This window comes from Akebia trifoliata, chromosome 1 (genome assembly GCF_017979445.1).
Source record: "Akebia trifoliata isolate Shusen 1 chromosome 1, ASM1797944v1, whole genome shotgun sequence".
Classification (NCBI taxonomy): domain Eukaryota; kingdom Viridiplantae; phylum Streptophyta; class Magnoliopsida; order Ranunculales; family Lardizabalaceae; genus Akebia; species Akebia trifoliata.
In genome coordinates, this window is record NC_141375.1 from 36030975 (window position 1) to 36048041 (window position 17067).

The window sequence follows — 17067 nt, forward strand, 5'->3', positions numbered from 1 at the left end:
TCCATGAGTCATTGTTCTTGAGTTACGAGATCAAATCCAAGGGGAGAATGAGATCATACCAACTTCAAAAGGAAAATGCTGAAGTAACATTGAAATTGACATCATTTTAAACATTGTTGATGTGGATGTGTCAATAGAATCATAGATTTTTCATCGAGATATGAGTGTGAAGCATCTATGGCTCTTTACACTCCAATGTCCCAAACGATGTCAATTTCAATGTTACTTTAGCACGACTCACCTCAAAAACTTTCATATTTACCGAAGTTTCTTTAAAAGTAATTCTATTTTGTCTTTAACGACAAAAGGGAAGGGTTTTAGCGTAATTGTATAATATCATTTGGGTCTTGCAAACGTGTATCTTAAATGCATACATTAACATGCAATAAATACACTTGGGAAATTTTATTTTTTCCCGAATTGTATTTATTGTACCAAGGACACACGTTAACAGCACCCATAACATTTTAGTAAATAATTATAGGGTTTTATTAACATGTGCCCTAAGGCACACAAATTAATCATGTAATACAAGGTCTAACTCATAAATAATGATTCTTGAAAAAAATACAGGATCTTCGCCGTTTAAAGACAAAACTTAACTATTAACATTTATCCTCAAGATAATTATATTTGAAATGTGTGACATGAGTATATATAAAAAATCACAACCATTGAATTTTGTGTTTAATGATAGACATCATGTGTTTTCTCACGAGTCATTCTTCTTGATTCACTCGATCAGAACCCAACTCTTAAAAGCAATATACAAAAAATGCATTATTCCTTTAAGAACAAGGGGAAGGCTAGTTTCCTATTGGAAAAGGTGACCTACCAAATAAATCGGGGGAGGTCAATGGAGGATGATCCACCTCAATTCCAACATATTGCCCACAAAACACACAAACTTCTCATTTTATGAAAAATAAACAACTATTAAGCACACAAATTTCTCATTTTGACGCCTTATTTGTAATTTAAAGTATTAATTAAAGGGTTTTGAAGATTACATTGTAAAATGTATATTTTTTAGAATTTTGAAAACTAAACAACATAAAAGATCAAGGGATTGCAATTTTCTTGATTTTTGACCCAAAAAATCCTGATTATATTAAGTTTAAAATGCAAAGGGGGGAGCAGTTGCGAGAACCTCAAACCACTTCTATCCCTCTTCTCTCATTATTATTAGTAAAGATATATATTACATGATATAGGGTTTCTCTCTCGCTTAGCCATCTTGAAAACCATTAATTTTAAAAAATACCCTTAAATTTTTGGGCGTATTTAATTGTAGTCAGAGCATATGATGTCCTGACAAATCCTTTTCCATTCATTGAGCATATCATGGAAGATCATGTGGATAACTTGGTAATATTTCAACTCTTGTAAGGGTTATTGAGCTCAGCTTTTAGCATTGAAAAACATGATCCGATGCCTTAGGGGGGAGGACAAAATAATATGTAGTTTAAATAATAAAAAAAGAGAAACTTGAAAAATATTGTATTTCACAATTATATTTTAGTCTTAAATTTTGGAGTTTAATAGTCATCCATTTTCAAAATCTCTGATGAAATCCAAAAATAATAATACGTTTTTTTATATCCGAATTTTTTCATCAAATTTATAGGGCTATAGTGTTGGATTGGGAATTTGGTATTGAAATCTTATTAAGCAAAGTATTTCTCAAATATATATATATATATATATATATATATATATATATATATGTAAGAGAATATTAACATCCAATACCTCATGTGGATGTTAGCCTTGTCCACCATTTTTTTTTTTTGTTGCTAATAATACTTTTCCTCATTTTGTTTTTTAGTATATATAAAAAAAAAAAAGATGTATTGGTCTTTTACATAATAAATATTTGTTTACATAATAACTGGTAGAAAAAAGTTGGAATAACACATGGCATTTAGTACGATTCTCACAATTCTGACATGGGATGTGCACATAACCATAGATGTATCTCCTTGCGATACGAGTAAAAACCATCTATGGTTATGTATGCATCTCCACATCAAAATTGTGAAATCACAGTAAATCTTGTGTCACCCTAGCACGACTCTAACTGGTAAGGCATTTAAGTATTTTGAATCAAATGATTTTTTTATAGTAAAATGTTTTGGCAATCAATGCCTATATAATAAAAACATTTATTAATGGTATAATAAATGTATTTATTTTGTAAAAGAATAATATATTTTCTTTATTGTTTCAGTAAATGATAAAATGAGAAAGGATATTATTGGAAAAAAGTGATGGACAATGCTAAATACATTTATTAAGCCCTTAATAAATGCATTTATTATGTTGGTATTACTTACCAAAATATTTACTACAAAAAATTAAAAGCATTTAAATCAAAGATTTTGTTAATATGTACCCAAAGGGCACAAGTTAAAGTGCAATAAATACACTTTTGGAATTGGATTTTGTATCTTAAATGCCCTAAAAAATTGTTTCTTACCAGAATACCCTAGTATTCTAATTTCCAAAGTGTATTTATTGCACTTTAACGTGTGTGTTAACAAAATCCCTCAAATCAAAAGACAAAAAATTCCTTAGTATTTATTATGTAAACAAGAATTTATTAAGTAAAATACCAACATACCCTTATCATTTTCACTAAAAGATAAAATAAAGAAGGTCATTATTGAAAAATGAATTTGATAAACAATACTAACGTCCCTTGAGGTTGTACGTAAGCTTTCCCATATATATATATATATATATATATTGCAAATCAAGTTAAATGTTTTATCTCGCAAGAGATGAGTTGACCCATCCAAGATAACTCGATCTCGACCACGAGGCATCAAATTTTGATTTGAATTTGAAGCCATATTATGATTAGACATATAGTAACTCTGACCCATACATCCACCCCTAAACCATAAATTTAATAACATCACATCTTGTCAATAAAAGGAAAAAAAAAATAATTATAGAGAAGTCCTTATTGAAGAAGAAATATTTATTTTACTTTATTTTCTCTCTTATTACATTAAGGATCAACTGATGGACAAACAAACCATTTTCTATTACAAAATCCATATCATAATTTCTCAAGGTAGTTCCCCTCAGCCTCACTGCAGCATGGTATGGAACAATGTGGCACTCCCCCAACAATTGTGCACACACAACATTGGCATTTTCCTGGTTTGTCGCATGCTGATCAATATATTAAATAAATTAAACATCAATATGGATTGAGAGAAAAAATAAATGTATGTTAGAAATCTAAATACCCTTTCAGGTTTGGTTGAATATTTGATATTATCTCTACCTAATGATTCTGATATTTCCATTGACCATAATTTTCTTGTAGATTTATAGAAATTTGTTGATTAAAATACTTTCATATTCAAAATACCTTATATATATATATATATATATTTATTTAATCTATCATATTTTTCATCTTCCATCTTGTATAAAAAAAATATTTATTGGCAACACTTGACATCTTTTTCCCAAGAACTCTTGATTTGACACCCCCCGTCCCCCCCTTTCACAAAAAATAAAATAATAAAAAATAAAAATCCATCATCTTTCTTGGAAATCACCTCATTTAGGAAAGAAAACTTCATTTATTTTACCCACTAGTTTATAAGATGAAACAATAGAGAAAACTAAATAATTAATAAAACGTATGTGTGGTGATAATGTCACCAAAATCATAAGTAAGTTGAATTTGGGGGTATTTTTTTCTCTTACGAAATACTACGATCTAGGGTATGTCGTCACTAAGAAAACACAAGGGTAACTCACATATATATATATATCAAATTAATCACAAAAAATTAATAAGGAATAGAAAACAAGATATAATCTAATCTTAATCTAACAAACCAGTTGCAAGAGGATGATTAGGCGAGAGGCCTTCAAGATCCACAACTATTGGAAGGCGTTCCATCGTTGCATGAACCTTCATAGATGAAATGGCTATCAAGAGGAGCATGCAAAGGAAAAACTTCAAACACCCTATGATTTGACTGAGAAGCTAAGTGGATTGAAATTGTATTTGTTTGATGGTATAATGGGTTGGTTTGCTTTATGAACCCATTTATATAGAAGGCCATTTCCTCGATTAACGAAATGTATAATTATTTTGTGTATATCCATGGATGAAGAATTTAATGCAAGAGGGATATGATATGATTTAGTATACCTTTGTATATTATTACTTTTAAGAGTTGAGTTCTTATCCAGTGACTCATGAAGAATGGTTCATCAAAAAACACATAATCCCTATCGTTTAAACACAAAATTCAATGGTCGTGATTTATATATATCCCCATATCATACATTTCAGACATACTTATCTCGAGGATAAATCTTAAAAGTTAATTTTTTTTTTTTAAATGGCTGAGATCACTTGGTTTTTCCATGAGTCATTCTTCTTGAGTTATGGGATCAAATCCAAGGGGAGAATGACATCATACCAACTTCAAAAGGAAAATGCTGACGTAACATTGTAATTGCCATCATTTTAGACATTGTTGATGTGGATGTTTATAGAATCATAGATTTATTTCATCGAGATAACAGTGTGAAGCATCTATGGCTCTTTGTACACCAATGTCCCAAACGATGTCAATTTCAATGTTACTCTAGCACGACTCACCTCAAAAACTTCCATATTTACCGAAGTTTCTTTAAAAGTAATCATATTTTGTTTTTAAAAGTAATAAAAAACTTCCATATTAGCATAATTGTACAATAAACTTCGGTCTTGTTAATGTGTGCCTTAAGTGTACACATTAAATTGCAATAAAGGCACTTAGAAAACTGTATTTTGTACCAAAAATATTATTAAAAAAATCTTTTTTACCAAAATACCTCATATGCTTATTCCTAAAGTGTATTTATTGCACTAAGGGCACACGTTAATAGAACCCATAACATTTTAATAAATAATTATTGGGTTTTTTTTTTTTTTTTTTAACAAGTGCCCTAAGGTGCATTAAATACAACTTGGAAATAAGCACTTGAAGGTATTTTTGGTAAGAAAAAATTGAGGGCATGTTTTTTAGGAAACAAATTTTCAATGTGTATTTAATGCACTTCAAGCCTTGAAAAATCCACGATTTAGGCACTTCAGAATAATGTTCGACATTACCATGCCAAAAATATATAAGATATTATCATTCATGTGCAGTTGCAACACAAAATGATGTGGAGTTTTGTTGTTCGTTTTAAAGAACTATAATTTTGCTGGTAGTGGCAAAAAAATATAATTTTGCAAAAAATTGAGGGTCTTTTTGATTGCACAGAAATATTAGTTGGCAAATCATTTGTTTGGCGAATGATTTTCAAGATAAATAATTTGTCAGGCAAATCCTTTTTTATTGTTTGGGCACAGTATGGAAATTTTCGTGAAAATTTATTTTTATTATTTGAATTACATAAAAACAAATAAAAATAAAATTATATTGTTTTAATTAGAATTTTTTGATAATTATACAAAAATAATGATAAAATCATTTTTTTGTGAAAGATTTGAATTATTACACACCAATTTCTTAAATTATAAGAGAATTACTATTGGCACCTTACGTTTTAATTATTCCACCCCAATTTTTAAATTAATTACCGCACTCCAATTAAAGATTAAAAAGGTTTGATTCAAATTATAATCTCAACATTATAACACTTGTTCAAACAATTTTAGTATCTGTTTACAATTATGATTAGGCTCATATAAATCCTAAACCAAAAAATAGATCAATTCTAACTAATAATGAGATTGTTTCTTTTGGCACCCCAATTTTTACTTATTATTTTCTTTTTTTATTTGATTTGTAATCAATAAAATTTATGCAATAAGTGCCCTCTAACTTAATTTATAAAAATAATATTGATATAAATTTTAAACTTAGAACTTATTTGATTTTTTTCTTTATATGTAATATTACAACCCTACATGGAGGATGGTGAATCTTTTATATTTTTTGTAATTTCCAAAATTAACCAATTCAATATTTTAAGATTACTGTAATTTCGTTGGTTTTTGATTAAAATAATCCTAATTATATTACATTTAAATGTAAAAGAGGAGGCATTTATGACCACTCAAATTTTGGTGTTGAACCTCTCCTACCCGGCATTCTTTCTTTATAATAATAACTAGAAGGTGATATATGCAAACTCACATGTTTTAAATATTTTATTTATAATTTTAAAATATTAATCAAAGAGTGATTTTGAAGATTATATAATAAAAGGATATTTTTGTTATTTCAAAACCATACAACCTGATTTTAGAAATGCGGGATTGCAATTTTCTTCTTCTTATTATTATTATTTTTTTTTTTGCCAAAATGATTCTCATTATATCACCTTTAAATGCGTGGGCTTTTACTGCAACTCAAATTTTGTTGTCAAACCACTTCTACTCCACCTTCTCTTATTATAATAGTAAGAGTCGTGATAATATAACTCACCAAGTGGCATACTCAATTGACTTTGTGATGTGACAAATTTGAAAATCGTAGATCTATACGTCTTGGGATACACGATTGCACTTCCCCATTAAAAAAAAATATATCCCAAGGAAGACGTGTATCCCGATGCATACATATCTATGATTCCCAAACTTGTCCACGTGAGGGTGTCGATTGAGTATGCCACCTGGTGAGTCATATTATCAGGACTCTAATAGTAATAGTAAAAATTGCATTAAAAAAATGATTTTTTTTTTTTTTTATTTTGAAAACTAAGTTATGTATTGCAATTTTCTTGATTTTTTACCAAAATAACCCTAATTACTCAAAGTTTGGTTTTGAATCCCTTCTACTCCACTTTCTCTCATTATAATTTATAACAGTAAAGATTAAGGTGATGTTTGTTAAACTGAAAAAAATAAGTGCTGAATAACATTAAGTGCTGAATTTAAGTGTTGAAAAAGTTGTTTGTTTAGATGTTAAATCATGTTTGTTATATATTGCTGAAGCTGATAAATTGTCTTTGTTACCCTTACAATCATATTATATATTGTTTGCATGTTTCAAATGCATATTTCTTATCAAACACAATAAAATATATTATTTTTATATAATTAAAATACAATTCATTTTTAAATAATAAATAATACTCAAATATTTAATTTATAAATAATAATTTCTATTTATAAAAGTCCACAAATTTCAAATTAAAAATAATAATGTCATACAAGTCACCAAAATTTGAAATCAACATTAGAATAATTTAATTTTGGATGAATAATTTTTGATAGAAATAAAGGATATACAATTATAAAAGCACCCTATGAATTAATAAGGGCAACCCACACCATAACTAATTTTTTTTTTCTTTTTATATGAATTAAAGTTTTTGGAATGAGCAAATTTTTAGTGAGGATGGTCTATATGATCTAAGATCATCTTCACCAAAAATTAGTCCATTTTGAAACTTCTAACTCGTCAAAGATAGTTTTCAAAAAAAAAAAAGGGACGATTTACGATTCTTGAACTTATTTTGATAGGGTTAGAAGTTTTAGGATGTGTTGATTTTTGGTGAGGATGATCTCCTCATTGTAGAGATCATCCTCATCAAAAATTAACTTATTCCAAAACTTTTAACCCATATAAGACAAAATAATTTAGCCATGGTATGGGTTTATTAATTTGTGGGATGCTTATATACTAATAAGGAGATCATCCTCACCAAAAATCAACTCATTTAAAATTTTTTAATCCATATAAGACAAAATAATTTAGCCATGGTATGGGTTTATTAATTTGTGGGGTGCTTATATACTTATCTATGGGATATAAGAGGTAATATCCTTTTAAGAATAAGGGCATACTTGTCCATGCTCAAAAAAACGAAGGGCATACTTGTCCGTGTCGAAAAAAGCGAAGTACTTATCGCTTTAGCACTTTTTTTCAGCGTCAAAATAGTGCTGAATTTTTTTCACTTATTTTCAGCAATAAATGCTAAAAATATAGAATAAACAAATATCTTATTTTGACAAAAAGTGCTGAATTTAATTTTTTTCATCAATAAGCACTAAAAAATAGTGCAAACAAACACTACCTAAGATAAGTTAATAAATAATTCTAAACAAAGTTAAATGACTCAAGTAGCTGTAGTAGATGACTTGGTGAGTCAACTCGGTATCGATGAAGGACGATTCGAGGCTGAATAACAAGATATAAAGTATAAACCGTAGGTGGGTTTGAAAACCATGATCCACGGGCCGCAAAGCGAATGCCACATCTGAAAGAGTGGGAAAAAAAATCTAGTGAGAAGCTTTCCTCAGCCTTAACAGTTCAATACGAAAAGCGTGAGACATAAAAGAGGAGGATAAGAATTAAGAACCCTTCTCTCTCAACAACAGATCTCTTTCTTTCGTTCTTCCCAGACTCTATAGAAAAAGGGAAAGTTCTAAGAGGCGAGTCGTTCTCTACTTTTACTCTGATTTCTTTCATAAATAAAATAGTTCCATTACCGATATTGTGATTTTTCCCCCGTCAACTGGGTTTTGATGGAATTCGTTGTAATTTGATTTGGGTTTTGTAGTTTTATTTATTTATTTCTCTCTTTCTTTTTGTTTTTATTTTGGCAGAATTGTTGCTCGGTTCTATTGTTTGTTGGGATTTTTATTAATACTTGAGTATAAATTTTGGTTTTCTGGCGATTAGATTTTGATGGAAGTTTTGGAATTTTACTGCCCTTTTGAACTGTTTGTGGGGGAGAACATGTATTTTTCATCTACAAAGCGATTTCCTTCCGTTATTGGTAGGCATTACTTAGAAGCGACGCTCTGCTGCGGAGCCCAATTGCAGCAGAAAGTAGGCAAGGGTTGGCTCTCGAACGACACACTGGAGAGTGGAGAGACACCACTTGTGATGAGAAGTAGAAAAGGGTTCTTGCATTAGAGTAGACCGGACAAACGTAAGTACAGAAGCTAGTCTTGGGAGTGTAGGATTCGTTTTGCTAGTTGAAACTTGGGAACTTTAATAGGGAAGAACTTAGAATTAGTGAGAAAAGTTAGAAATAGAAATGGTGTAGTGCTAATATTAGATAAATAGATGAGGAATAAAGTTTTAGGTGTTAGGACAATAGGCAATCGACTATTAGTTATAAAACTTTTAATAAGGAAAGAGAGAATTAAAAGACAACACAGTGAAGACATGATGAGTTCATCCAAATAATTTCGGATGGTGAGAGAAGATTTATAGGAGGAGAGTTAAATGGTCATATAGAGAAGGAAAGTGGTGGGTATGAAAGAATTCATAGAGGGCTCTAGTTTGGGTGAAGAAATGCATTGGGAATTGTAATTCTTGAATCCCTCGTAGCGAATACATATTTTAAAAAGAGGGAAGAACATTTAGTTATTTTTAAGTGAATAAAAATCAGATAGACATTTTTCTATTGGGGTGAAATGAATGCTCAATATATGAAGACTATAAGGCTATTTCAAAAGAAAGTCTAAGTACTCAATATAGGTTAGTGATTTTAGATGTTTACATTAAAAGATAGAAGATGAGAAGGTGAAAACAAGAGATGACAAAGAATAAGGTGGTGGAACCTAAAAGGATAAGAGTCATTGAATTCTAGAAACAAATAGATAAAGAAAGAAGAAGCGAAACTATATATGAAGAAAACTAAGAAAAATATAAAAGTGAAAAAAGAAGAAGTGAAGAGAGGGATAACTGAAACTAAGAATTGGGCATATTCTATGCAACAAGTTGGTTACAAAAGAATGCGAGAATGATGTTTCCAAGTACAAGCTAATTAAGGAAAGGAAAAATTGAGTTTTAAATAATGGTAGGTGCATTAATGGTTAATATGAAAGTATGTTAGTAAAAGATGAAGAGATTAGGAAAATGTGGAGAGGTTACTTTTGAAAAATTATTAAACGAGGATCACCAAAGAGACTTGGGGCTAGCAAGAGATACATAGGAGATACGAGAGCAATATACTTCCGTAGAATTAGGGTTTAAGAAGTGAAAGAGTTTTAACAAAGATGAAAACATGTAAAGCCTTAGGACTGGATGGTATTATGATAGAAATATGAAAATACATGGGAATTTTGGATTGTCTTGCTGATTAAGCTATCCAATAATATTTTAGAAAATGAAAAGATGCCAGATGCTTGGTGGAAAAAAATTGTAGTACCCATATAAAATAATAATAAATGAGACATTTAGAATTGTACCAACTATCGGGGTACCAAACTAATGAGTCATTCCGTGAAACTATACGAAAGAATGATTGAACAACGTTTAAGATAAAATAATGAATATGTTAGACAACGAATTTGGTTTTATGCAGTTTATATCAACCATCGAGGCAATCTTTGTACTTAAAAAAATAATTAAAAAGTTTAGAGAATATAATTTTTATTGACTTAGAGAAAGCCTACAACAAATTGCCTAGAGAGCTAATTTTATGGATACTGGGAAAGAAGGGATTCTCAAATGAATATATGGACTTAATTAAGGACATGTATGCTGGGTTTGTGACTAGTGTGAGGGCAAATGGAGAGATGATGAATAACTTCCAAGTTAAAATTGATTTGCCTCAGAAATTGGCTTTGAGTTCATATTTATCTTCTCTAGTTATAGATGAAGTAACTCCTCATATTTAAGAACACATACCTTAGCAATTGTTATTTGCAAATGGTATAGTATTAGTTGATGAGACTAGAGAAGGAATCAACACAAGACTAAGCCTAGTTAAAAATGGCTTAGAAATGCCTCAATTCCTCTAAGCGACCAATTTTTTTTCTCTGGCTATTATACATAGTGATAGAGAGTTTGAGGAATATGATGCTTACCAATCAAACTAAAAGGAATGGGAGGAACAAACAATTCGTTTAGCTGATCCAAATCTTTAGGATAAAGTATTGTTGTATATATATATATATATATATTTGGAGAAATTTTTATTTTCAATTTATGGATGGATTGGTCTTTTATTATGGGGAGAATTGAAAAAACAACGAGGATTTTGTGGGATGTCTGGAATTTCCATTACAGATATGGATTTTGAAGGGCTAGAGTTTGAAAGAATGGAATACCACAGCTCTCCACTGTAGGTTTTGAAGGGCATTTTTCTTCTTCTCTAGCCTTTGGATGATGTTCTATGTGATTTCTTTCCTTCTTAATTATTGAGGGTTCAGGACAATTTTCGTGCAATGATTATGTTCGATTGTGTCCACAGACCTTACACATATCATTTGTTACTTTTCAGTTGATTGCCTGACCCCTATTGGATTATGCATGAATCAAAAAGTTACAAACTGGGTACACTTGGTTAAAATTTGTAAATCTCTCTTTTCTTCCAGAAATCAAGAGTGTTGGAATAATGCCATTACATAATTCCATAATGGTTGTTATTTTCATAAACAATGGCTTTCATGGATGATAAAAGGGCCATGTAGTGGCACTGTGATATTTTCCGAAAAAGGGGGATGGATCCTGAGTGCTCCTGTTAACGGTGTTCATTTTCTGTTCCATAATGTTATTCAGAACCGTGGTCAGCAATTCTCACTTCTCCTTTTCCCATTATTTCCTTATTTCGTTTGGGTTTGAATCAATGTAGAATTGCAAGAACATTTTTATTCGGACAGCTGAGACCCTGCCACGGCAAAAGTCTTGCCAATACATCAATGGGGAAACATGATTCATTCAGCTGACCCAAAAATTTGTGGGATAAGGCTTTCATGTTGATGATATTAAATGGATTAATGTGTATCAGGAAACTTTTCTTTTTATGAGATATGCAATTTTCTACTGCTTAATGGGTCAGGTTCCTCAGTCTTGTTGAGATTGTCATTATGTTTTGGATAATTTTCTTTCTATATGATTGATTGGAAATTGTTTGTGAGCTAGTTATTTACACACGCGGGGAGTGGAACTTCATGTTATTCAGACCCATGATGAGCATTAAGTATTTAATTCTGATGTCTAGTGACAAAATCCAACTCAGAATGACCACAATGTTTTGAGAAGTAGTTGAGATGTTTATAGTGAATACAGGGAAAGTTACTGATGTTATGGAACGTGAAAAGGGGAACTATACCTTGATCACGGAGGCAGAGGAGTACTATCTGGGATTATACGACAAACCCCTTCCTTGCTTTGGCTGTGGAATAGGATGGTTTTCGTGAGTACACCTCTCCCTCCCTCTCTTTCCTCACCTCAACCCTCCACTACTATATCTCATGGTTGCACATCCTCTGCAGTTTTCTACTAGGATTCGTGTTTCCGTTGATGTGGTACTATGCCACTATTCTCTACTTTGGGAACTACTACCAGAAGGATCCAAGGGAACGAGCCGGCCTTGCTGCTGCTGCAATAGCTGTGAGTGTTCCTCAAATCTCTCCCAGATTCAAATATGAATGCATTACCCGCATCGACAGCTATATACCTCATTAATGATAAATGTTCAAGCTATTTAGTGTTGTGGAAGTAGTGATGGCAGAAAAAAAAAAATAGTAAGTGTAGGAATAGCCTGACTAACTTAGTAAGGAAAAGAGGCCTTACTAAGGTTCATCAATTGTCAAAACAAAACCTCAAGATTCGTAACAAATCTCGAGGTTTGTTTTGATAGTGGATGAGCCTTAGTAAGGCCTTTTTTACTAAGAAAGTGTTTGTGAAAATTAAATTCCGACTTTATATGGGAGGAAACTTGGATGGAAGCAGAACCATTGTAGTAATTGATCAACCCTTATATTGAGACAACAAGATGGACCTATTTCCGATATGCACCAGGGTTTTTGCACATTTATCTTCAATTTTAAAACATTCAATGTCACTTGAAGAAAAAAAAATTCCATATAACTTGATATTCAGAAATAAAAAAAATAAAGGAAAAAGTATTTTATTTAAATTTTCAGCATTGATCTCATAGTGCCCAAGAATAAAGAAAGTAAGTCAAGCATACATGTGACAATTCGCCTTGGTTCTGCCTTTCAACTCTTCTACTGAACTTTTAGATGATCTGGATATCGTTGCTAATGGGTCATCTTTCAATCTATCAAATGGTTGTTTCAGGCATTGGTATGTTCGATTGTGGTATTAATTACAGTACTTGTTCTTGTAATCTAACCCTCGTCACTCTCCTCTCTCATTTGTGAAAAAGCCGGATATGGTGTGTGGCCTGTAATTGGGATAAGGTGGACGGCAATGATGATTCTTAGTGGATCTAGTAGGGAAGTGTCTTGTGAATAAAAAAAAAGGGGGTTCTGGTCTCAGGTAGTTGTAACATGTACAATTTGCAGTGTGTATGATAGAAAAATTAGAATCTGAACTCCATTTTATTGGAAAAAGTTGGTAACTATGTTTGATGAAGCCCAGATACAGAAAAAAAAAATCTATAGATTTTAACCTCCTTGTCTGTATGATTTGATATGGCATCCAATTGGTGACACCACATTACTAATGCAAAACTATGTCATTGTTTGACTTTGTATATGTGCCAAACATGAGAAGCAATCATACATTGCTTGCCTAATCAAATCGGTTCGACATTGAAGTTCTTTTGGCATGTTAAGTACACTAGACTTGTGAGGTTGCATATTTACTAAGGACAAACATTTCGCCTCTCAATATTCATGGCTATCAAACCTCTAAGTCTTATATGAGTCCTATTTTAGTACCTGTTTCATCACTATCAAGTATCATTCAAACCGAATTTCAGAACTAATGAATGAAAATGATTAGAGACGACAAGGGTTATTGCCTTTTCTTACCACAGATTAACAGTGTGAATGTTTGCCTTGGATTCTTTTTGTTTCCCTCTCTTATTATTATATTATTATGAGCTTTAAGGATTAGTTGGTTTTTATGTCACTATTTTGGGCTGTCAAATATGATTGACTGTCACAAAACGAGATGATAAAGTAGGTTAGTTGATCTCCTCGTTAGGTGGGACCCATTTGGACGGTGGATGGGTCCCCTATTTGTATTTTCCACATCCTATGTAGGATTCGTTACAATCAAACTTTTTGTGAGTTAGACACAGCACTCCAACTTTTAGTGAATAGTTCAGATACCCCTATATTTTCAAACTGAAGGTATGTCATCCCCTAGAAAATTACCTAAATTATGCCATGTCCTCCAACATGTAGCAAAAAAAACCCTTGATTTTTATTCTCCAAATCAGTCATTTACATCCTCTTGGGCATATTTAATTTTCTCCTTATCTTTATAATTCTATGTGCTTCAAACATTCAAACCCGAAGAACCATTTAGGATTTTTGAAGAAGCAAAAGACGGTTGAATGTTAGGTAGAAAAATGAATTTTCTTCAAGTTGTTAGTTGGAAACAATGGATTGAAGATGAAGTTGAGCATATTAAAAATAATTTACCAAAGAAATTGATTTGGATAGAGATTGAAAATGAAGGTATTATTATTATTATTATTATTTTGGTTAGTCATTAAGATTTGCATTACATGTCAAAACACAAGGGGTATCTCAAATATTCAAAAAAAAAAAAAAAAAAAATGGAGGATATGTGTAAATTACAAGTTGCTTACACTGCGTTTGGATAGAGCTTCTTGACGACTTCTGCTCTTGCGGGGAGCTAGCAAACGTTTGGATAGATTTTTACTTTGACGTGGAGAGGTTTTTGCTCTTGCGGGGAGAGGTTTTTTGCTCTTTGTGGAGAAGCTTCAAAGACCTGCTCTTCCGCGGAGAGGTTTTTTGCTCTTGCGGGGAGTGATTGAGTTTTTGCTCTTGCATGGAGAGGTGTATCCACACAGGCCCTTAGTTAAACAAATTAAATAGAAAAGCATACATACACACGCTCTCTTGCAAATGACGCAAAAGGCCGCGGATTCAACAACTACTGTAGACTTAAGTAGTTGAGTCCTGATCCCATACCACCCTAGGGTTGGAATGCTCGCCAAGTCCCTGTCTTCAACCCATTTGGGGCATTCTTTCAGGCCCACTGATGAGTAAATCAGGTTGTATAGTGCCACGTGGTGTGAAAAGATGGATTACGACAGCTAATCAACTATTGGGAGTACAGGATTGTTACTCTTGTAGATTATCTATACTCTTCTTGAAGCCATGTGATGGACCTGAAATCCACACGTCTGACTAATCATCTAGACCATTCATTGGAGGGCCCACTTTTCTTGCGTTTCAATTCTTCTCTCAACCGCTGGCTTTACCAGATTCCACTGTATTTTAAATTGACATGTTAAGAGCTAAGTCAGTCAATCAACCCGCCTTTTATTTTGAATTCGGACTCATCTTTAGACTAATTAATAATCGGGTAGGGCATTTGGTTTGGATTCTAAAATCCGTTTCTAGCATACATCCCGATTCTAGAAACTGATACTCATTTGATTCAGATTGTAAAATCGATTCTCTTGTGATCAAAAATCAAAACTGGTTAAAATAAAAAATACTAATGATAAATCAACACGGCAAAACCGTTCATCTTTTCCTTTTCCTTTTGTATCCCAAAAAAAAAAAAAAAACAATCTATGTTTCTGTGTCCTTATCATGTCAGTGACGTACAGATCACATATGTAATCAAAAACTTATTCTAGCCATAGTTTTAAAACTCGACTTTGAGTCGTATGTCCATCGACTCAAGTCTCTGACTTGTTAGTTGATTTGCACAAATGGAATGAAAAATAATTAAATTCATAAATAATTTAAAATTAGTAGATTTTCAAACTCAACACGGCCAAATTTATGAGTTGACTTGATAATTTATCAGGTCGAATCAGAGTTGGGTTCATTGGTTCATTTGGCAAGTCAACTCAAAATTCAATGAACTCGACCCGATTCTAAATTCAGTTCACATGAATATTGTGGAAAATTAGAGATTCTATAAATAAATTAATATTCATAAATTTGTTTTTAACACTCCAATATCAGATTCTGTAATTAGAATCTAACAATGGTTTATAGACACTTGTGAAATTGTCAACAAACAAAACATTTTATATTAATTCACACGATCCCTGAAGATATATATTTAAAATACAAAATGTAAATAATTGAATGAAAATTTCCACGTGTGTCAGAAGAACCAGTCTGTCAAATTCCCTGTGTGAGGATACTTGTTGTAATTGAGCTATTAAGAGAGAGAGAGAGAGAGAAGTGGGCCGTTTTTCTTTGGTTGTCGTTTCCAAGCTGTACATGTATCTAAATCCAACGCACACTCTATTTTAGTAGGAGAGGAGAGGAGCGGAGTTTGAGTACAAAAGACATGAAGTTTCGTGTTGGGGACTTTAACACGGTACCGTGTCGTCGTTTGTGGTGTGACCAACACTTTCTTCATTTATTTTGTTTCTCGTGTATTAGGTGGTGGTCAGTTGGCTGTTGCTTATCACGAAAGTAGCGTACCTTTTTTAAATATGTTCAACTTATAATTTAGGCTCTCATCCTTACGATTTTCTTTTTGTCTTCGACAAAAGTTTTCTTTTTCTTCTTTTCTCTTGATGATGGGTGTTATATATATATAGGGTAAGATGATTCAAAATTCAAAATTTTGATAGTTAAATTGAAACTTTGTGTTGGGGCTTCCAATGGATTGGGTTCTTATAATATTTGATTCATCTAAAATTAATTAGATAATTTTTATTAGAATTTTAAATCTAATTATGATCAATTTGATGTATGCATGATTTTAAATTTCGTTTGAGATTTGATTTATCTTGATATCATCCACCAACGAGACAGATAGACGAGTCATTTAAACCTTGGTGTGTTTCACAAAATGGACTCCACTGTCTCATTATTGAATGAGACGACTTGATCTCGCTCATGGACCAGACAAGACGTCAAAACTAGTTTTAAAACCATGGATATATGTGTATATATATTATTCGATCTACGACAAGATCTTCTAATTATGTATTTTGGATATTCATTATATGGGTTCTCTAGGGTGAGAGGATACGTGGGGTGCCTAGATATCTCTAGGAATGTAATCTTTTTCACAATGTGGTGATTTGTGCAATTCATTTGTGAATTATGCACATAGTCTTAGTCATATAAATCCTTTGTGTTTTGTGCAATTTTTTTTATTTTTTATTATATAATTATTTGTTTTGTTTCTACTCGCACTCACATAT

General features: G+C 31.7%; 1 protein-coding gene across 1 annotated transcript; it reads left to right on the forward strand.

Moving 5' to 3' along the window:
- Window positions 1-8204: 8204 nt before the first annotated feature.
- Window positions 8205-13503, forward strand: LOC147412200 (large ribosomal subunit protein eL20z-like). The gene is made up of 4 exons (XM_086457524.1): window positions 8205-8410; window positions 12006-12132; window positions 12212-12329; window positions 13023-13503. The coding sequence occupies exons 2-4, from the start codon at window positions 12023-12025 to the stop codon at window positions 13074-13076; spliced, it is 282 nt and encodes a 93-aa protein (XP_086313650.1). The 5' UTR covers window positions 8205-8410; window positions 12006-12022; the 3' UTR covers window positions 13077-13503.
- Window positions 13504-17067: the final 3564 nt, after the last annotated feature.

Coding starts and splice junctions, on each gene's coding strand:
- LOC147412200 (XM_086457524.1), top strand. CDS start 12,023: ATGGAACGTGAAAAGGGGAACTATACCTTGATCACGGAGGCAGAGGAG. Junction 12,133..12,211: donor TGTGGAATAGGATGGTTTTC/GTGAGTACACCT, acceptor CATCCTCTGCAG/TTTTCTACTAGGATTCGTGT. Junction 12,330..13,022: donor TTGCTGCTGCTGCAATAGCT/GTGAGTGTTCCT, acceptor TGGTTGTTTCAG/GCATTGGTATGTTCGATTGT.